Here is a 21,744-nt window from a genome sequence, read left to right on the forward strand (position 1 = left end):
AATTTACGTGAGAAAACTGCTTTCGCTTTAGAGGCCACTGTCTACACCATTTTGCCCGCTTTCTCTGTTTCCTGCGGTTGGTCTGAATGTTTTTTGCAACACAAGTTGCGAACACAGACCACAACAGAACTTCCTCCATTTCTATATTTCAAAATAACTGAATTAAATGTTTGACGTTTACGGGGAGCGTAGTCGCTTGCCACTGATATTTCTTTTCTACACCGACAGATGGCGGGCGAGTAGTAGATTGGGGTTTGTGTCGTGTGAACACACCACATTTGCAGCGATCTTTTGCATGTACAGACATCTGCACCGATGTCTGCGCAGACAGATCGTTGCGTGTGGACCGGGCTTATGCCACATACTTCGTTGCTGCATGCTCATGACTGTTTTTTTACTTTTTTTCGCTTATGTAACACTGGATAACTTCGGAAGGTTGACAATAATCACATATTTTCTGGGATATTTAAAAAACAGTTGGGAGACCAACCAAAAATCAGAGGGCCTGGCAACTAAAGTGTAACACAGTCAAATACGCACTACCCTTATCCAAAGTATTTGTTGTCTGAATGTTGGTACCGTAGATGTGGTTATACTTCAGGCTCAGAAACACGGAAGAAAAGCAGCTGAGTGAATGACATATAAAATTGTTTCTCAATACATTGTCGTTTTGCCATGTTAAAAGATTTCGAACTTGACTATGCTAGTAATAAGAAACCATGAATGACATTTTCGGTAGGGAATAAGTGGTTTACGTGACATTAGCCGCAGGTAACTACGCTGTCAGATATACGTCAAAAGCAATACAACCTTCATAAAATGTAGACACTTCTTAATGAACTGTAAATAACTCTTAACGTAAGGACGTAATTCCATACAAATTTTAATGATAGTATGTTTGTGTTGTAGGGATCAGGTATACGCTTGCAGTTAAATGGTTGGAAAGAGACTGTATGTAGTGGCATTCAAGGATTCAGATGACCATGCTATTAAATTTGCTTACTATATAAACGTCAGTGCCCATAGCTTGTACGATAATTCACTAGAGGTTTTGACGAAGGAGATCGTCAGTACCATTCAGTTAAGACATTCTATTCACGGCTTTTTGTGCCAGTAGAAACCTTGTTTATTTACAGCCATGACTTGGTATTTTGATGATGTAGTTATTTAGCTAATATAGTAATAAGGAAGGTAACAGACATATCTGTACAGGAACTGTGGGTACCATCTTCATGGCGGCAATGGTACTGAAAACTTAGTATAGTTACTGTTTTTGTAACTCTGTTATTGTACCATGCAGCTGTGTCAGTTGAAACTATGGGTGTGTACATTGTAACATAGTTGCACCATATCCATCAATAATGTCATGAGTGCAAGATTTGTTTATCGATTGCGAAGTCAACAATATTTTAAGTTTTTGAGTGTCAATGGTACGTTGTCTGCCTGTTATTAAGTGTTAAGAATCGTAAAATCTGTAAGGAAATAAAATAGTGCTGTCAATACATAGGCAGGTTGAAACTTTAATTCTGGGATGCCAAATAGAAATGCAAATTCAGTGAAAGCCTAGGATTTCCAGTATATGGAAAATGGCTTGTATATCTGGGAAGTCTGTGATGTATTCAGATCTAAGTGATAGGTATGTGTGGAAAAAAATGCAATCTTGTATACAAAATGACTAAATAATGCCATTTTAAAAAGTACTTATTTATTATAGACATAATTAGATGTTGTGTGTGCTAAGAGAGCTTATTCCAAACACAAATGTTGCCTTTGGTTGTTAAAACTATTTCTCCATCCTATCCAATATTACACTTTGGTTGTTTAGACACTTTAAAGTGAGTACAGTAAAATGTTTCAGGATATTACAGTTTTATATTTATATTTTTTGTCTTTAACCTGTGTAGATGTAGCTGAGAAGAAAAATATTGATGATTTTTCAAATTATAGAATCTTGCAATTCTAAGCCACATATAGAAGACAAATTTGGATTTAGGAAAGGAGAAGGAACCAGGGAACCTGTAATTGCTTTATGAATGGTCTTAGAAAGAAGAACTGAAATCTATGGGAAAAACGTGCTGCATTTATTGATCTAGAAAAAGGCTTTTGATATAGTGGACAAGAAGATACTCTTTGAAAAACTAAATAAATTGAAATTAATTGGAGAGAGAAAAGATTGAGTCGGTTTAGAAACTAGAGTACAGAAATAGATACCAGTGGCACTAACAAGGGGCTAGGGTAAGAATCTCGGGGGGGGGGGGGGGCTGAAAATGCTATGCTTTCTCCATATTTATGTATAGAAAGTGCAATACAACCAATAAAAAAGGGTGAGAAACAAGAAGGAAATTCATCAAGACATTTATTTGGAGCATTTTAAACTATTTTTGTGCAAGATGGACTCTGGGGAATCAAGAAATGGGGAAAAAAGTAGCAAGAGAGATGTGAATGTGGAGAAAAGCTACAAAAACCCCATGAACTGAAAGAAATTCTAATGAACAGCTGCTGAAAGAAATTAAAGGAAAAGACATTAATTAACATGAGACAGGACGATGACGACGACGTAATAGTATATATATCATAATTGTATGTTTCATTTGCATAAATTAATAGCTAGTGTGTGATAGTGCTCCATCTGAAATATTGATTATTGGAACAGACTAATTTGTAGCATGTAGGTTAGGTTGGAAGGCAACAATTTGGTTGAGCATTGACATACCCAGTGAATGTGTATGCAAAATCAAGGTTGTGACAACATATTGATGTGTAACATACACAGATGCTATATTAGATAATAGCCAAATCTCTGACAAGTATTTTGGTGCATATTAGGTACATGTATCATAAATAAATCATAAAAAAAATGTAGAGAATGGGACACAAGGTAGCTTTTACCTAAGTAAGATTGTATCAGAACACATTTTCAACTTTCTGATGGCAACCAAAACACTTTGTTGTACTCCAGTTGGAAATCAATAATAGGCCAAAATACAACGGTGAATTTTGTGAGTAAATAGTTTTAGCAGTCAAAGGTGGTAGTGATGGCTTTCTAATAGTTTTGTACGACCGTCGACCCTACTTATGGGAGATTAACCAGGAAATTGTAGTGAGGTATATTACTGGTGGTGTAATAGTTGACTTTTGGTAGGTGTCTGGACATTCACTCTAAGACAAAAAGAAGAAAAAGTAGGGGGGAGGGAGACGCACTGTGAAGGAATTATCCGAATGGGGTGGAAATCAGTAGATGTGATGTAATATACAGACAGAAACTCTATCAGCGCCCAGCTGAATAACTGCCTGCATAAGGGCAAAGGTTACATACAGATTATTGATTTACTCAGTTTGCGGTGCTCTTTATGTCAAATGAATTGTCCAATTTTTCTGAAATTGTAATTGTTTTGTCTATACATATTCATCATATCAACAGATTCCATTCCATTCAGATAATTCCTTGATGGTGCATCAGTTTCCTTCTTTTTCTTTTTTCTTAAAATGTATCTGAAATTGGGAATGAGCACATTGTAATTTTTTTCTTTTTTCAAAGTAATCTATGGCTGTGAACAGGAAGACATAATTGTGTTGCTCATCTTCTACTTTTTTTAAATAAAAAAATCAAGAATTCTATACCACTTTATAGTAGTGAGAAGTAAGTAATAAGTTCCTGAGGACCATAATAAGTCATAGTTAAATTATTTCCTTAAACAGATGCTTGTTTTTTTAAGCTATATTCCCTTCATTTTCAGTTGGCATGTTTATCTTTTACTAATACTGAAATTCCATGTGACTTATTTCCATTTCTATTTCTCAATTAAACACTATCAAATTACAGAAGGTTTTTTTGTTTCAGATTTAAGGTTTGGAAATGCACAATCAAAATTGTTTTCCACGTCAGAGATGGTCATTGCCAAAGGACCAAGAAAGGAATTTTGTTGCAGCCTTTTTCCACATGGCTACAATTGCTTTGACTTGCACTTCTCTTGCTCAGCTCGGATGGTTTAGAATTCGAGGCAGTATCTGTTCTCCTCATTTAGCTGTGTATCAGTTTTTCAGTGCTGATTATCCAAGTGAACCGGAGCGAGACTACACATTCAGTGAATTTTCACCACCTGTAACTATTCAGTATTACCCTCAGAAAGAGAGTATGTTTCCAGTAGTATTTGATTCCTAGTGTCATTTAATTTCATTTTAAACAGAAGGGAATTATTTTTCTTTTTCTTTCTAGCACCACGGTGTATGAATCAAGAAATAGCTAATTTGATGAGGACCGTTATTTTATTGTGTTTTATGGCTATGTCATCCTCTCTTCTGGGTTTCTTCCTGGATATAATTGGGCCAACGAGCAAAATACTGCGCACAATCAGAAGAAATGCAATTCCAAGCATTTTCACGGGTAATTATCCAACAAAAGAATTGTATAACATAATCGCCCTGTCTTTGTAAGGCAAGTTCTACAAGTAAATGAGGCAGAGAGAATAAGGATCCAGAGTCGTAGAGGAAAATGAAAAGTGATTTTTTTTTATTATTATTGTCAATAACTCTTTACTTTGCAAAATCTGCAGACACACTGCTGCACCTTGTATACTTTTTGAAGATTTTAAAGAATGAGATTTCAAATCACTTTGGTCACTCTCTTTCTTTCAGCAGATTATTGCCTCAAATGACCCTGTTATATATTATGAATCAACTTCAGAATTGCTATTCTATTCTTCCTTGAGACTTAAAGATAACACCGGTTTTTGCAGGGCAGTGCCCATAATTCTTACTACACAGTGCAACAAATTTGAAATTGTCTTGCCGTGAGATGAAAGTATGTGTTCTTTACTAAATCACATAGGCTGATAGCAAAAATGAAACCAGAAATGTTCCATCACATACCAGTTTTTCTGTAAAAGGTATGCCACTTTTGAGAAACTTGGAAATTACTCAATAACAATACAGATGGAATCTGTAGTTGATTAAAATACAGATTATGTAACAAGAGTAATTGTTTATATATCTAAAAACAAAGATGATGTAACTTACCAAACGAAAGTGTGGGTATGTTGATAGACACACAAACACACACACAAAATTCAAGCTTTCGCAACCCACGGTTGCTTCATCAGGAAAGAGGGAAGGAGAGGGAAAGACGAAAGGATGTGGGTTTTAAGGGAGAGGGTAAGGAGTCATTCCAATCCCAGGAGTGGAAAAACTTACCTTAGGGGGGAAAAAAGGACAGGTATACACTCTCTCGCGCGCGCATGCGTGCGCGCGCGCTCACACACACACACACACACACACACACACACACACACACACACACACACATATAGACACAAGCAGACATATGTAAAGGCAAAGAGTTTGGGCAGAGATGGCCCAAACTCTTTGCCTTTACATATGACTGCTTTATATATATCTGTGTGTGTGTGCGTGTGTGTGTGTGTGTGTGTGTGTGTGTGTGTGTGTGTGTGTGGGCGCGCGCGCATACCTGTCCTTTTTTCCCCCCTAAGGTAAGTCTTTCCGCTCCCGGGATTGGAATAACTCTTTACCCTCTCCCTTAAAACCCACATCCTTTAGTCTTTCCCTCTCCTTCCCTCTTTCCTGATGAGGCAACTGTGGGTTGCGAAAGCTTGAATTTTGTGTGTGTGTTTGTGTTTGTTTGTGTCTATCAACATACCAACACTTTCATTTGGTAAGTTACATCATCTTTGTTTTTAGATACAAGAGTAAATGTTTGCATTACAAAACGTAAAATAAAATGAAAATAGAACGAGAAAGCTGAATAAAGCTTGAAATATACTGACAAGTTAGAAACTTCTCCTAGAAACTTTCTGTTTGTGGTTGGGTAGTGAAACTCTTTGTAAGTGTGTCTAGCAGTACTCTGCCAAAAGGTTTGGTGAACACCTTCCCTTATATAGTCTTTCCATGGCAGCGATGCATTGGTGAAATGACTCACCACATTTATCATTGACATCTCCAAGCTTAGGTTGGAAGAAATCCAAATAGAAATGAAGGAAATGTAATTTCAGAGACATGTCATAGCTTATAGGTATGTAACAGTCCAATATGGGTTCTGTCAGTTTCCTGTAATTCTCAGACATTAGGTTTTTGACTTCTTAGTATCTGTCAGCAACTGTTCGAAGGTAATACCTTTTGAGTCATACATCTGACACCCAATGAAAATTCCTTCTGTAATTTTTGCAATACTAATCACAGGAAATTTAGGGAATGAAATTGAAAATCCTGGCCACCTTTGTCCATTGCTTTCACAAAATTTTTCTTAAAGCCTAACTTAAGATGGAGTAGTGGTGACAGCACATTGTATTTGTCAACAAGGGGTTCATGTGACTTTTTTTTTTTTTCATTGGGATTGAATGCATCTCTAAAAGGCTACTCTTTGACTACATAATGGTCTTTCCTTGTCCTACTGTTCCAGTGATACAAGGAAGAGCAATATTTTGTGTAAGCAGTCTGGATTCTCAGAAGTCCCAGAACAGAGTAGTCTAGTGGTCTCATAGGTTTCCTTTAACTAAATGGAATGGGCCTCTGGTATCAAAGGTTTCTCATTTACATTATGTAAGAGAATAGCTTTGAGACTACTGTTTGAGGATTCTTTAAATAGGTGCTATTCTTTCGAATTGTGAATTGTCCAAAGTTTTGTAAGCAGTCCTTTAATGTTGTTACAGTATACCACACTCCCTGTTATTGAGAGAAAAGTGGAAAGGCAAAGCTATCGTTTATGGAATGTAATACTAGGATGTGGTTTTTTTAACAGGTTCTTTTCTTGAAGATAAGACCCAAGTAATTCTGCTTGGGTCTCTGATAGATTTAGATCTCTTATAAGATTGTTGAAAGCTGTTTGTGACAATCGCTGTGGGATACAACCAGCCTTTAAAGTAGCAGAACCAACATGAGCACCCCCCCCCCCCCCCTGCCCCCTCCCACTGTGGGTCCGGGTGTTAGGATAGGCCCGAGGTATTCCTGCCTGTTGTAAGAGGTGACTAAAACGAGTCTCATGTGTATTGACTTTTATGTAATGGCCCCCTGTAGGGTTTGACCTCCATTTTTCAAAATTTTCCTGAAGAGAGAATTAATTGGGGAAGGGCGCCTTACGTGGTGCATAGTGTCCATCATGTGCCGAGATCTCCCACATCCTTTGTCAATGTGGATCTGCACTTCCACTCATTCTCCAGCTGTTGGGTGAGGTCACCCTCCTGGGTGTGTTTTCCTCCATCCTCTATGCAGTACCGCTTTCTGTGCTGTCAGCTACAATGTACTTCTTAGCTCATTTGTGCCTGATATCCAGCATGATAGCCAGTCCGTTGTGGTGGGTCTGCCATGTACCCTCTTGGTTGTAGCCGCCTGACCACACAGGGATCGCTCTGCTGATGCCTACGCCGTTAACACCCCACGTATGCTGAGGAGTACATGCCAGTCGCCCCGGAGCGTCCGGACTCCTGGCAATGGCCATCCCACCAGGTGGCCTTTGCTGCGGCTGGGTGGTGCCCGTGTGGACGGCCCCTTTTTGGAGTGGGTGGCATCAGGGCGGATGACACGCCATGAAGTGTAGTACATCATCTCTTGCTGGTGGTCAAACACCAGCAGTCTCTAAGCGGTCACGGTCTAACTTCAATGCTATGAAATATGACCCCAAATCATCCTCCCCCCCCCCCCCCCCCCCGGCCACACCATGGGAGGAACACCAGGATAAGGATGGCAGCGAAGCTTATTCATCCCGGTATCTCGTATGTACGAGAGTTAATGGGGAATCTTTGTTGTCAATAAAACTTCAGTTTTTTGTGGAGCATTTAGAGGACAAGATTGGGGAGGTGGAGGGCTTGTCCAAAATGCGGTCAGGCTGGTCTTGATCAAAACGGCATCCTCTGCCCAGTCACAGGCACTACTCGCTTGTGACAAGCTGGGGGATGTTCCTGTTTCCGTCACGCCTCATAAGAACTTAAATATGGTCCAGGGTATCATATTTCACAGGGACCTTCTTTTGCAATCTTATGATGAGCTGCGCACCAATTTAGAGCAGTGAGGTGTCCATTTCGTCCGGCCCATCCACCAAGGTCCAAGGGATAATCAGGTTGTCAGTGGTGCTGTCATCTTGGCCTTCGAGGGTGACACATCTGAGAAGGTCAAGGTGATGGTCTACTGCTGTGATGTAAAGCTATATGTCCCTCCCCCAATGCGGTTCTTTAAGTGCTGGAAGTTCAGTCATATGTCTTCCTTCTGTACTTCCAGCATCACCTGTCCGAATTGTGGACGTCCTCCACCTCCCATCTGTGTCAACTGCGGAGAGCACCATTCGCTTTGTTCGCCAGACTGCAGGATTTGCCAGAAAGAAAGAAACGTAATGGAATAAAAGACCCTGGACCGACTGACCTGCACTGAGGCTAAGAGAAAATATGAGAGGCTACAGCCTGTGCATATGATGTCAAACTACGCCGCCGCTAAGACATCGGTCTACTGTATTCCGTTCCACTGTGTACAGTTGGCTCTGAGCCGTCAGACTCCACCTGTCCCCTTGATGGTGAGGGGCACTTCCCTCCCTGTTGCTCCTGCACAACCTACTTCAGGAGCAACACCCCACCTCCCTCCCCCCAACCATGGGGGGTGTCGGTCCCCACTTCCCAGCCAGAGGAGCGTAAGTCTTCTTCGGCTCCTCTCAACAGGAAGGGTTCCCTTGGGTCACCCTCTTACCAGGTTCCTACCAGTGGCAAAGCTGACACCCGCCAGTGGCTGAAGCAACCACAGGTAGTTGGTCATAGGGCTTCATGTTCCTCCTAATTCCCTGAGACTGAATAAGTGAAGCCCTCCCAGCCGGACAAACCTATGGAGCAGTGAGAGAAACCTAGAAAGAAAACAACCCCCAAGAACCAATGCACTGTGGTGGCACCCACACCATCACTACCTACAAGCTCTTTGTCTGAGGATGAGGTGGAGATTCTGGCATCCGCTGAGGACCTAGATCTCTCTTCTTCAGGGTGCCCCCAGCGAAAGACAGTCCCTTAGTGGTCGCAAGAAGTTGCTGAGGCAAGTAAAGAGTGTCAAGAAGCTCTACAGTACTTCCCTAGAGTACCTAATAGCCTTTAAGCGGCTCCGTGCCCGTGTTTGCCAGCTTTTAAAACGACAGAAATAGGAGTGTTGGGAGAGGTACGTGTTGACCATTGGGTGCCATAAGTCACCTTTCCAAGTCTGGACGAAGCTCAGACGTTTTTGTGGGTACCAGACGCTGACAGGTGTCACTGGCATTAACATTCAATGGCGTGTTGTCTGCCGACGCAAAAGCGATTGCTGAGCACTATGCTTGAGCCTCTGTGTCGAAGAAAAACCCCCCAGCCTTTCGCACCCTCAAACGGCAGATGGAAAAGGAAGTTTCGTTCACTATGTGACACAGTGAACCCTATAATGCTCCATTTACAGAGTGGGAGCGCCCTTGCACATTGCCCCGGCACAGCTCCAGGACCGGATCGGATCAACAGTCAGATAATTAAACATCTCTCGTATGACTACAAGTGACATCTCCTTGTCATCTTCAACTGGATCTTGTGTGATGGTGTCTTTCCATTTCAATGATGGAAGAGCACCATCATTCCGGTGCTCAAACCCAGTCAAAACCCACTTGATGTGGACAGCTACCAGCCCATCAGCCTCACCAACTTTCTTTGTAAGCTGCTGGAACATATGGTGTGTCGGCAGTTTGGTTGGGTCCTGGAGTCACGTGGCCTACTGGCTCCATGTCAGGGCAGCTTCCACCGTGGTCGCTCTACCACTGATAATCTTGTGTCCCTCAAGTCTACCATCCAAACAGCCTTTTCAAGATGCCATCTGGTTGCCGTTTTCTTTTTTACTTATGTGAAGTATAAGACACGAACTGGCGTCGTCATATCCTTGCCACATTGTATGAGTGGGGTCTCCTCGGTCCGCTCCCAATTTTTATCCAAAACTTCCTGTCACTCCGTACTTTCCATGTCCAAGTCGGTGCCTCCTATAATTAGTTCCCCCTGTATTCATGAGAATGATGTTCCACAGGGCTCTGTATTGAGTGTCTTTCTATTTTTAGTGGCTATTAACGGTGTGGCAGCTGTAGGACCGTCGGTCTCACCTTCTCTGTGTGTGGATGACTACATTTCGTACTGCTCCTCCAGTACTGGTGTTGCTGAGCAGCGCCTACAGGGAGCCATTCACAAGGCACAGTCATGGGCTCAAGCCCATGGCTTCCAGTTTTCAGCTGTGAAGTCGTGTTTCATGCATTTCTGTCGGCATAGCACCATTCATCCAGAACCAAAACTTTATCTTAATGACAATCCACTCCCTGTAGAGGAGACATATTGATTCTTTAGATTGGTTTTTAATGCCCAATTGACTTTGCTACTTCACTTTCATCAGCTTAAGCAACAGTGCTGGCAACACCTCAATGCCCTCCGTTGCCTGAGTAACACCAACTGGGGTGCAGATCACCCTACACTATTGCATCTCGACAGAGGCCTTGTTCAATCCTGCCTTGACTATGGGAGTCTGGTTTACGGTTTGGCAGCACCCTCAGCAATTTGTTTACTCGAACCAGTGCACCATTGTGGTGTTTGCTTAGTGACGGGAGCTTTTAGAATGAGTCCGGTGACCAGTGTCCTGGTAGAGGCCGGAGTCCCTCCATTGAAGGTTAGGCATGCACAACTGCTCGCCAGTTACGTTGCACACATTTGTAGTTCTCCTGTGCATCCGAATTACCGTCTCCTTTTCCCAACCCTGGCGGTTCATCTCCCGCATTGGTGGCCCAGGTCAGGGCTTACGATTGCGGTTCGCGCCTGGTCCCTTCTGTCAGAACTGGATTTCTTCCCGTTACCACCTCTCCTTGAGGTCCATTAACGTATACCTCCATGGTGTATGCCTAGGCTGCAGATTCTTCTGGACTTTTCACATGGCCCTAAGGACTCCGTTAACCCTGCGTATCTCCGCTATCACTTCCTCTCGATTCTCAACATGTACCGGGGCCATGAAGTGGTTTACACCGATGGCTCAATGGCTGATGGTCATGTAGGCATTACGTATGTTCATGGAGGACATATTGAACAGCACTCCTTGCCAGATGGCTGCAGTGTTTTCACTGCTCTTGATCACATCAGTTCTTGCCCTGGCAAGTCATTTCTCCTGTGTACTGACTCCTTGAGCAGCGTACAAGCTATCGAGCAGTGCTACCCTCGCCATTCTTTGGTAGCATCCATTCAGAGTCCATCTATGCCCTGGAATGGTCCCTTCGTTTAGTGATGTTTGTGCGGACCCCAGGACACGTTGGAATCCCAGGCGACGAACCTGCCGACAGCTGGCCAAACAGGCTACATGGAAGCTGCTTCTGGAGATGGGCATCTCTGAAACTGACCTATGTTCCGTCTTACGCTAAAGGGTTTTTTGGCTTTGGAGTCACACAACGAACTGCGTGTCATTAAGGAGACTACGAATGTGTGGAAGTCTTCCATGTGGTCCTCACTCAGGGAATGAGTTGTTGTCTGCCGGCTCTGCATTGACCATATCGGGTTAACGCATGGTTACCTCCTCCGTCGCAAAGACCCACCTCGGTGTCACTGTGGCTTACAAATGACTGTCGTCCACCTCTTGCTGGACTGCCCACTTTTAGCCATTCTGCGGTGGACTTTTAACTTTCCCAGCACCTAACCTTCAGTGTTAGGTGCCAATAAGTTTTAGCACATGTCCTTTGTCCCTGTGTGTCCTGCACCCTAGTGCTTTCAGGGCGGAGGTTTTAATGTGTTGCAGAGTGGCTGGTGAGACTTTATACTCTCATGGTCAGCCAGCCATGGTAATCTGTTCTCTTGTTTTTATCTTTTCTACATGTTTCTTGTGTGTCTCTGTGGTTTTATTGTCTGATTTTGTCTATTTTAGTGTTTGTTGCCCTTCTGTCATTCTTGTGGTTTTCTCCTTTCTTCCAGTTGTTTTTTGTATGTCTCGATTATTTTACTCCCACCCTTGTGGAATTATTTTAATCGGAAAAAGGGACCGATGACCTAGCAGTTTATTACCTCCTCCCCCCCTCCCTCCTCCCCCTCTTTTAAACCAACCAACTACCCAGCACTTACTCTCACATCCCTTTGATTCAAAATAAAATTGAAATGCCTTTTTGATGACTGGTGAAATGGTATGTCTGTGAGTCTGTCATAAACTCGTCATGCATGTAACAGAAAAAATTTGCTGAATTAACACACTTACTGGACATCGCAGAGTATAAGAAATCCGCGAACATGCGCAAACAATATTACTCATGTTAGGAGATGTACAGTTATCAAGAATTGACACTATGTGATCTTATAGTGAGGTAGTCGATTGACTGATGCAGTTGCAACTTCCCTTCACCTACCTCAAGTTGCCATCTCCACCTCCCCTCTCCACTCCCATCACCAGGCTATAATATTCCTAAAGTAATGGAATGTGCCCCCCCTGCGGGTTCGGGGGTAAGAATAGGCCCGCGGTATTCCTGCCTGTCGTAAGAGGCGACTAAAAGGAGTCTCAAATGTTTCGGCCTTATGTGAAGGTCCCCTCTCGGGTTTGACCTCCATTTTTCTGAATTATTCCGAAGAGCGAGCCAATTGGGGAAGGGCGCCTCACATGGTGCACTGTATCCGTCGTGCAATTAGACCTTTAGCCGGCTTTCTCGTCGTTGCAATGGTGTCCCGCTCGTTTTCGATCTCTTGGGCGTTTCCACGCTGCACTCTGCAGTGTTTCTTTTAACTGCGACGACGCCCTTGGACAGTTTTGCACTTAAGATCCAGCACGGTAGCCAGCCCGTTGTGGTGGGGCCGCCATGTACCCTCTTGGTTGTAGCCCCCTGACAACACAGGGATCGCTCTACTGATGCCTGCGCCGTTAACTCCCCACGTATGCCAAGGAGTAGATGCCCATCTCCTTGGGGCATCAGGACTCCCGGCAATGGCCGTCCTGCCAGGTGGCTATTGCTGCGGCTGGGTGGCGCCCGTGGGGAGGGCCCTTGGTCGGAGTAGGTGGCATCAGGGCGGATGACCCGCAATTAAGCGTGGTACATCATCTCTCGCTGGTGGGCCTCCACCAGCAGTCTCTAAGCGATCGAGGTCTAACCTCAACGGCAGGAAATACGAACCACGATCATTTCCCTCCCTGGCCACTCCATGGGAGGAACGTATGGCAAAAGAAGGCAGTGGAGACTATTCACCTCGGTTCCTTGTGTTTACGCGAGTTGATGGGGAATCGTTTATGTCAACCAAGCCCCAGTTTTTTGTGGAGCATTTAGAGGACAAGTTCGGGGAGGTGGAGGGCTTGTCCAAGATGCGCTCTGGTTCTGTGCTCATCCAAACGGCATCCTCTGCCCAGTCACGGAGGTTGCTCAATTGTGACAAGTTGGGGGATGTTTCAGTTAGCATCACGCCGCATAAGAGTCTCAACATGGTCCAGGGTATTATATTCCACAGGGATCTTCTTCTGCAGTCCGACGATGAATTACGCGCCAACCTCGAATGACGAGGTGTTCACTTCGTCCGGCGCGTCCATCGGGGTCCGAGGGATAATCAGGTAGCCACCGGTGCCTTCATCTTGGCCTTTGAGGGTGATGTATTACCCGAAAAGGTTAAGGTGATGGTTTACCGTTGTGATGTGAAGCCATATATCCCTCCTCCGATGCGGTGTTTTAAATGCTGGAAGTTCGGGCACATGTCATCTCGCTGTACTTCCAGCATCACATGTCGGGATTGTGGACGTCCTTCGCATCCTGATACTCCATGTGCCCCGCCTCCTATCTGTGTTAACTGCGGAGAACACCATTCCCCCTGCTCGCCGGACTGTAGCATCTTCCAGAAAGAAAGGAAGATAATGGAATATAAGACTCTGGACCGCCTGAGCTACACCGAGGCAAGGCGGAAATATGAGCGGCTACATCCCGTGCCCATGACATCCTCCTATGCCGCTGCTGCAACAGCGATCCGATCCTCTCCTGTGTCGTCACGTACTGTTGCCTCTCAGCTATGTCACAATGAACTGGCCCCCTTGGTTGTGGGGGGCACTTCCCCCTCTGTTGCTCCATCTACTCCAGGAGCAACACCACCCCAACAATCGGGGACATTCGTCCCCCCTTCCCAGCCGGAGAAGCGTGGGGCTTCTTCGGCTACTCTAGCCAGGAAGGGGTCCCTTGGGGCCCTCCCTTCCCAGGCTCCGCCCAGTGTCAAAGCGGAAACCCGCAAAGGTTTGAAACAACAACCGGTCGCTGGTCATAGGGCTTCACGGTCGTCGTCCGTCCCCGAGACTGACCCAGTGGGGCCCTCCCAGCCAGACCCTCCAAAGGCACAGCGTGCGAAGCAGTTGAAGAAAAAGGCTCCCAAGCATCCTGACATTGCGGTGGCACCTGTCCCACCGCAACCTTCAAACTCTGCGTCTGAGGACGAGGTGGAGATCCTGGCGTCTGCTGAGGACCTCGATCTCGCCAGTCCCTCCGACGCCATGGAAAGCACTGGCACAGGTGCTCACTTGGAGGCAGCAGGTGACCCAGCGGCGTAATCTGCCTTCCCCGTCCCGTCACGCCTTTCCCAGCCATGGCCAATACCATCCTCCAGTGGAACTCAGCGGTTTCTTCCACCATCTAGCTGAGCTCCGCCAACTTATCAGCCTTCACCCTTTCTTTTGCATTGCTCTCCAGGAAACTTGGTTTCCAGCAATGCGAACCCCCGCCCTCCGTGGCTATCGGGGTTATTATAAGAACCGAGCAGCTTATGAAAGGGTGTCTGGTGGCGTCTGCATGTATGTCCTTCACACTCTGCACAGCGAGTCTGTCCCTCTCCAGACACCTTTAGAGGCTGTCGCTGTACGCGTGTGGACGCCACAGGCTGTTACCGTCTGCAGTCTTTACATTCCACCGGATGGTGATGTCTTGCAGCAAGTCCTGGCTGCACTGGTCGCCCAATTGCTGCCACCTTTCTTGCTATTGGGCGACTTCAACGTCCATAACCCTCTGTGGGGTGGGTCAGTGGCAACAGGTCGAGGCGCCATTGTTGAGCATTTATTGTCGCAGCTCGATCTCTCGCTGTTAAATGATGGTGCCTTCACACACTTCAGTGTGGCGCATGGCACCTACTCCGCCATTGACCTTTCCATCTGTAGCCATAGCCTCTTGCCGTCTGTGCAATGGAGTGTGCATGACGACCTGTGTGGTAGTGACCACTTTCCGATCTTTTTGTCACTACCACAGCGCCACTCTTCTGGGTGCCCTAGCAGATGGGCTATGAATAAGGCTGACTGGGACTTGTTCTCCTCCACTGCCGCTTTTGAGCCTCTCTCTACTGCTGACATTGATGCGGTGGTTCAATCGGTCACCACCGGCATCGTTACTGCCGCCGAATCTGCCATTCCCCGTTCTTCTGGGTCCCCTCGGCGGAAGGCTGTGCCTTGGTGGTCGCCTGAGATCGCTGAAGCGATTAAAGATCGCCGGCGGGCGCTCCAGCGTCACAAGCGACATCCCTCCATAGACCACCTTATCGCCTTCAAACGGCTGCGTGCGCGGGCCCGCCTCCTTATCCGCCAACGCAAGAAGGAGTGCTGGGAGCGGTATGTGTCCACCATTGGCCTCCATGTCACTCCATCGCAGGTCTGGGCCAAGATTCGACGCGTCTATGGCTATCGGCCACCTGTCAGCGTCCCTGCGCTCTCACTGAATGGAGTAGTTTGTACTGACTCCGACGTCATTGCAAATCGCTTAGCAGAGCATTTTGCTATGAGTTCCGCTTCTGCGAATTACCCCCAGGCCTTCCGCTCCATTAAAGAGTGGATGGAACGTCGGAGCCTTTCGTTTCGCACCAACCACCTAGAATATTACAATGCTCCATTTAGTGAGTGGGAATTTCGCAGTGCCCTAGCTGCTTGCCCTGATACCGCTCCTGGGCCAGATGGCATCCACTGTCAGATGCTGAAGCACCTTTCAGTGGACTGCCAGCGGCGCCTTCTCGATCTTTACAACCGTCTTTGGGTCGAGGGGGAGTTTCCGTCGCAATGGCGGGAAGGCATTGTCATCCCCGTTTTGAAACCTGGAAAGAACCCTCTGGAGGTGGACAGCTACCGTCCCATTAGCCTCACCAACGTTCTTTGCAAGTTGCTTGAACGGATGGTGAGCCGGCGCTTGAATTGGGTACTGGAGTCTCGGGGCCTTCTGGCTCCGTCTCAGGGTGGGTTCCGTAAAGGCCGCTCCGCCACCGACAATCTGGTGAGCCTGGAGTCGGCCATCCGTACTGCCTTTGCCCGCCGTCAGCACCTGGTCGCTGTCTTTTTCGACATGCGGAAGGCATACGATACGACATGGCGTCATCACATCCTTTCTACGCTTCATGGATGGGGTCTTCGTGGTCCTCTGCCGATTTTTATCCGCAATTTTCTGTCATGTCGTACCTTCCGCGTGCAAGTCGCGGCCTCGTATAGTTCCTCCCACGTCCAGGAGAACGGTGTGCCACAGGGTTCTGTTTTAAGTGTCTGTCTGTTTTTAATAGCCATTAATGGGCTTGCTGCGGCCGTGGGAAATTCTGTCTCCGCTTCCCTGTATGCTGACGACTTTTGCGTTTACTACAGCTCTACTGGCATTGCAGCTGTTGAACGTCAGCTACAGGGCGCTATCCGTAAGGCGCAGTGTTGGGCTGTAGCGCATGGGTTTCAGTTTTCGGCAGCCAAGACCCGCGTTATGCATTTCTGCCGGCGCCGAACAGTCCATCCTGAGCCGCGGCTTTATCTTGCCGACGAACTGCTTGCTGTGGTGGAGACCCACAGGTTTTTGGGGGTGGTTTTCGATGCCCGGTTGACTTGGCTGCCTCATATCCGGCAGCTCAAACAGGCGTGTTGGCGGCATCTCAATGCTCTGCGATGTTTGAGCCACACCCGCTGGGGCGCCGACCGCTCTACCCTGTTACGGCTCTACCAGGCGTTAATCCAGTCCCGCCTGGATTATGGGAGCCTGGCTTATGGCTCAGCATCCCCATCTGCGTTACGGGTGCTGGACCCAATTCTCCACAGCGGGATACGCCTTGCCACTGGTGCTTTCCGCACCAGCCCTGTGGACAGCGTACTAGTGGAGGCAGGTGTACCTCCACTGCGGTTCCGACGCCAACGTTTGCTGGCCGCTTATGCTGCCCATGTTCTAAGCCCGCCCGGGCATCCTAACTATCGTCCCGCGATCGGTCGTCCGTCTGCCAGAACGTCGGCCCCGCTCTGGTTGTACAATAGCGGTCCGCGTCAAAGAGCTTCTCTCTGGGCTTCAGGTTTTCACTGTTCCACCTCCTTTCCGGGCTACTTTCTATACACCCCCATGGTGTGTTCGTCGCCCTTGCCTTCGGCTCGACTTGGCACAGTGCCCGAATGACTCAGTCCCTCCAGAGGCCTTCCGCCGCCGCTTTTATTCCATCCTGGCCACGTATCAGGGCTCTGGCATTGTTTACACAGACGGCTCGATGGTTGCTGGTCGAGTCGGTTATGCGCTCACTCTAGGGGACCATTCCGAACAACGTTCCTTGCCGGCTGGCTGCAGCGTTTACACTGCGGAGCTGGTCGCCATCTTTCGAGCCCTAGAGTATATCCGCTCCTGCTCAGGTGAGTCCTTCGTTATCTGTAGCGATTCCCTGAGCAGTTTACGAGCTCTTGACCAGTGTTTTCCTCGTTCCCGTCTGGTGATGGCTATCCATGAGTCCCTGCATACTCTTGCGCGTTGCGGCCGCTCTGCGGTCTTCGTGTGGACCCCAGGCCATGTTGGGATCCCCGGCAATGAGAATGTTGACCGGCTGGCGAAAGAGGCGACTAGTGCACCATCTCTGGACGTTGGCCTCCCAGAGACAGATTTGCGAGCATTCCTACGCCGCAAAATTCTGGACCTTTGGGACACTGAATGGCGCGCCCTACCTTCACGCAACAAACTTCGGGCCATCAAGGGGGCTACCGGTGTGTGGCGCTCCTCCTTGCGGGTCTCTCGCAAGGAGTCTGTTGTCCTCTGCCGGCTGCGCATTGGGCACACTTGGCTGACACACGGCCACTTATTGCGTATTGCGCCGTGAGGACCCGCCTCTGTGTCGCTGCGGCTCCGTTTTATCTGTGGGGCACATTTTATTGGAGTGTCCGCTTTTAGCTGTGCTCAGGCAGACGTTCGCACTGCCTGACACGCTCCCTGCCCTTTTACTAGATGACCCTGCCTTGGTGGACTTAGTATTGCATTTTATTCGGGCAGGGGGTTTTTATAGTTTAATCTGAGTGTTTTTTTTTTTTTTTTTTAGCGTTGATTCTGGCTTCTAGCCTCTGATTTTAAACTGAGTTTTTAATGTGTTCTTGGTGGTTGGCTTTTCCTCTTTTTTTCTCTATGGTCGGCCAACCACAGTCACACTCTGTGTGTTTTACTTTGTTTTGTCTGCTCTCTGTCGGAGTCTTTCTCGTCCTGTGTCGTCTGACGTCTTTCCTGCTGTTCGTTTTTTTATTCTCTTTGGGCGGTTTTAATTTTTTGGAAAAAGGGACTGATGACCATCGCAGTCTGGTCCCTTTAAATCCCACAAACCAACCAACCTAATGGAATGTGCTAAACACTGTGACAACATAAATAATGTGGCAGAGTGCAAGTGAAATTGTTTTTCCAGAACTAAGTTTAATTGATAGTGAACAATGGTTTTCACCATTGTCATCCGAGCACTGAACTACATTACAAACACATATTTTTGTTCTGTGACAATCTTCATTGCTGCACTGCGTTACCAGCCAGCGTTGTAGTGTAAAGTAATTCTATGGAGTTGTGTTTGAAAGAGAAGAGAATAGAAGCTTTCAAAATGTGGTGCTACAGAAGGATGCTAAAGATTAGATGGGTAGATCACATAACTAATGAGGAGGTATTGAATAGAATTGGAGAGAATAGAAATTTGTGGCACAACTTGACTTCTTCTAGTCAAGATCGTAGAGGGAGACCAAGAGATTACACTAAACAGATTCAGAAGGATGTAGGTTGCAGTAAGTACTCGGAGATGAAGAACCTTGCACAGGGTAGAGTAGCATAGAGAGCTGCATCAAATCAGTCTCTGGACTGAAGACCACAGCAACAAGTAGTTTGAAATTACCTCTGTGGCAGTTAAATGTCACTTTTGTATCCCTTCTGTCGTTTCAGTTATTGAATTCAGTGTAATCAGAAAATTTCAAACTTTAATAGCAATTACGGCACTTTTTACCAATAAGGGTGCTATTTTTTAAAATTTTTTTTGCAAGATATTTTGTCTGTTTTTGCTCAAGGTGTTGGTTCCTCTTATCAGTTTAGTAAATAGTAGATTCACAATTGTATACAGTGATTATTCAGAATATCCCAGTTGTAAGGAATAGGTAATTTTTTCTTCAAACATAAGAGTCCCACAGATGTGTTAATTTCAGTATAAAGTCATTTGGATTATAAATCAATGTGTTGGTCACATAATATTTAATAAAAATTGGTAACCCATTTTGGATTTTACAATCGCCATCAGTTCTAAAAAATCAGTAACATCACATAGGTGTTTAGTCAATTTATGATGTACTGATTACGTGCCTGTGTGATGCTGCTATGTTTTTAGATCTAATGGCTGCAAAACTGAAACTGGTAATCAGTTCTAATAAAGTATTATAAAGACATTTACTTTCATAATCTAGTCAGATATGAATGTCCCTTCTCTTCTTAGGAGGTAGAAATGGCCTCATTTCACAGTTAATGTCATATATTTCTGCTTATCTTGAATCAGCCTTGATCTGTTGGTTACTTTTTTCCGACTAACACACTATTTGAATCTTTTATATTCGTGAAGTAACAATGAAGTGCCCCAACAAGACACTACTTAGCTTTTGCCCTTACTACTACCGTGTGCCTTCTTCACTGGGTTGGCAGCTGCCCATAGCAATGGTCTCTGCTAATTCTATGACACAAAGCTCTACAGCTTGCGACTGATGCCTGAAGGAAGAACTTTGAACATAAAAGACATTTCCACTGCAGCATAAATAATTTAATTAAATAAATTATCCATGTTAATGTTAAAGCAATCTGAATCTTATCTAGAAATGTGTAGAATGTAGAACAACTACATTAAAATCAGCATGTTGATACTTGATATGTATGCTAAAAGTTTTGCCATTTGTGAACAAATTGGTGCCATTAGTAAAGGGGACTAGATTCATCATTTTCACCCACTCTGGCATCCACCCAAAGGTGTGAACTTCAGTATGTGCATCATAGATATACTGCGTATGGACTTCGTGTCCCAGAGGTCATGCTGTCAGATATGAGATTCAAGACCTATGGCCATCTCTGGAAAACTTACTGTGAATGTTGGCTCCCTTATTGGCATTACCTATGAACTACCGAGCGAGGTGGCGCAGTGGATAGCACACTGGACTCGCATTCGGGAGGACGATGGTTCAATCCCGTCTCCAGCCATCCTGATTTAGGTTTTCCGTGATTTCCCTAAATCATTTCAGGCAAATGCCGGGATGGTTCCTTTGAAAAGGCACGGCCGATTTCCATCCCAATCCTTCCCTAACCCGAGCTTGCGCTCCGTCTCTAATGACCTCGTTGTCGACGGGACGTTAAACACTAACCACCACCACCTATGAACTCTTAAAAATAAAATTGTATGGCCTCTGTGGATAATTGTCGAACCATGAGACTAAGTTCTGAGAATAATTAAAGTGTGAACTGTAGACTGTCTTGATTCAGTATTGTTTGAGGCGAGCATTCCAGAGGGAAGATTTTTGTTAAGAATCACTTGTTGCTTTTACAGTGTAGTCCCCATTTGTACAAAAAGCTACAGTTTGAGAGTGAGAGTGCTACTGTTACAGTAAGCCAAATGGTGTTCATGATGGGGCCCACAAAAAGTCTTAAAAGTGAATATTTCCGAGGTTTGTGTAAGTTGACCAGTTTTCGAAAGACTTTCCTGGTGCATTGTATGATCCGGTCATCCTTTAACCAAGTCCTCTTCTCATTAAATACATGTGTATATCTATGTGTACATATGACTTAAATTTTTCTTGTATGAAGCTGACGTATCCTACATTATTCTACAAATGATCCTTGGAAAAATGCATTTCTACTACTTTGACAACCTTGTTCTCATTTTTTTAACTGGTTTCGGGCAAGTGCTCTTGGTGCTGACCAAAGCTTTCATTCATGATATTTTAGTGTGCAGCAGCTTTTATGAATGTTCTGAAATTGTCATACAGTGAATGTGTCTTTCACTTGTTTATATTATGCCATCAATATGTGACAATCTGTAGCTCACTGAGAAATAATTTCTAAGTTCTGGGGTTTAAGAAGATAGTACATAATTCTGCCATCTATTTTTTACTTGTGTTATGACTTGCCTTACTATGTACCATCAAATGGGGTTACTTGACGTACATTTTTTATGTCTTCTTGATTTTGTTAAGTATGATTAGTTATGTAATTGATAGAAATGGGTTTGTGTAGGTCATCAGGGTTCTTAAGGCAAATTATAAATGGAAATCATGTTTATGACTTGTTAAAAATATTGTGTACAAAGTTAAGCCATTCAAGGTGTAACTTCACACACATATACTTAGGAAGGTATTCGGCATAATTGCCTCATAATGGGTAACTTGATATATATTGGAAATTTTAAATGCAAAGAAAACATAAATCTGAAGTCAATTGACACTTTTCATAGCTTTATTGACGTGTTGGAACACATTACAAGAATAAATGGAATATGGTGAGTCATTTCCATTTTAAGTTTTTGTGAAGTAAACTGA

At 45.2% G+C, this 21,744-nt stretch overlaps 1 protein-coding gene across 1 annotated transcript in view; it reads left to right on the top strand.

The window, feature by feature from the left end:
• The first annotated feature begins 567 nt into the window (after positions 1 to 567).
• The window catches only part of LOC126195593 (transmembrane protein 127-like), a 33,214-nt gene continuing 12,037 nt past the window's right edge, over positions 568 to 21,744 (top strand). Inside the window, exons 1-3 of the mRNA XM_049934222.1 lie at positions 568 to 771; positions 3,842 to 4,133; positions 4,217 to 4,384. Of these exons, the coding sequence (XP_049790179.1) occupies positions 3,857 to 4,133; positions 4,217 to 4,384 (445 nt within the window). The 5' untranslated portion in view covers positions 568 to 771; positions 3,842 to 3,856. The remainder of the gene's footprint in view (positions 772 to 3,841; positions 4,134 to 4,216; positions 4,385 to 21,744) is intronic.

Source organism: Schistocerca nitens, chromosome 1 (assembly GCF_023898315.1).
Source record: "Schistocerca nitens isolate TAMUIC-IGC-003100 chromosome 1, iqSchNite1.1, whole genome shotgun sequence".
NCBI lineage: Eukaryota > Metazoa > Arthropoda > Insecta > Orthoptera > Acrididae > Schistocerca > Schistocerca nitens.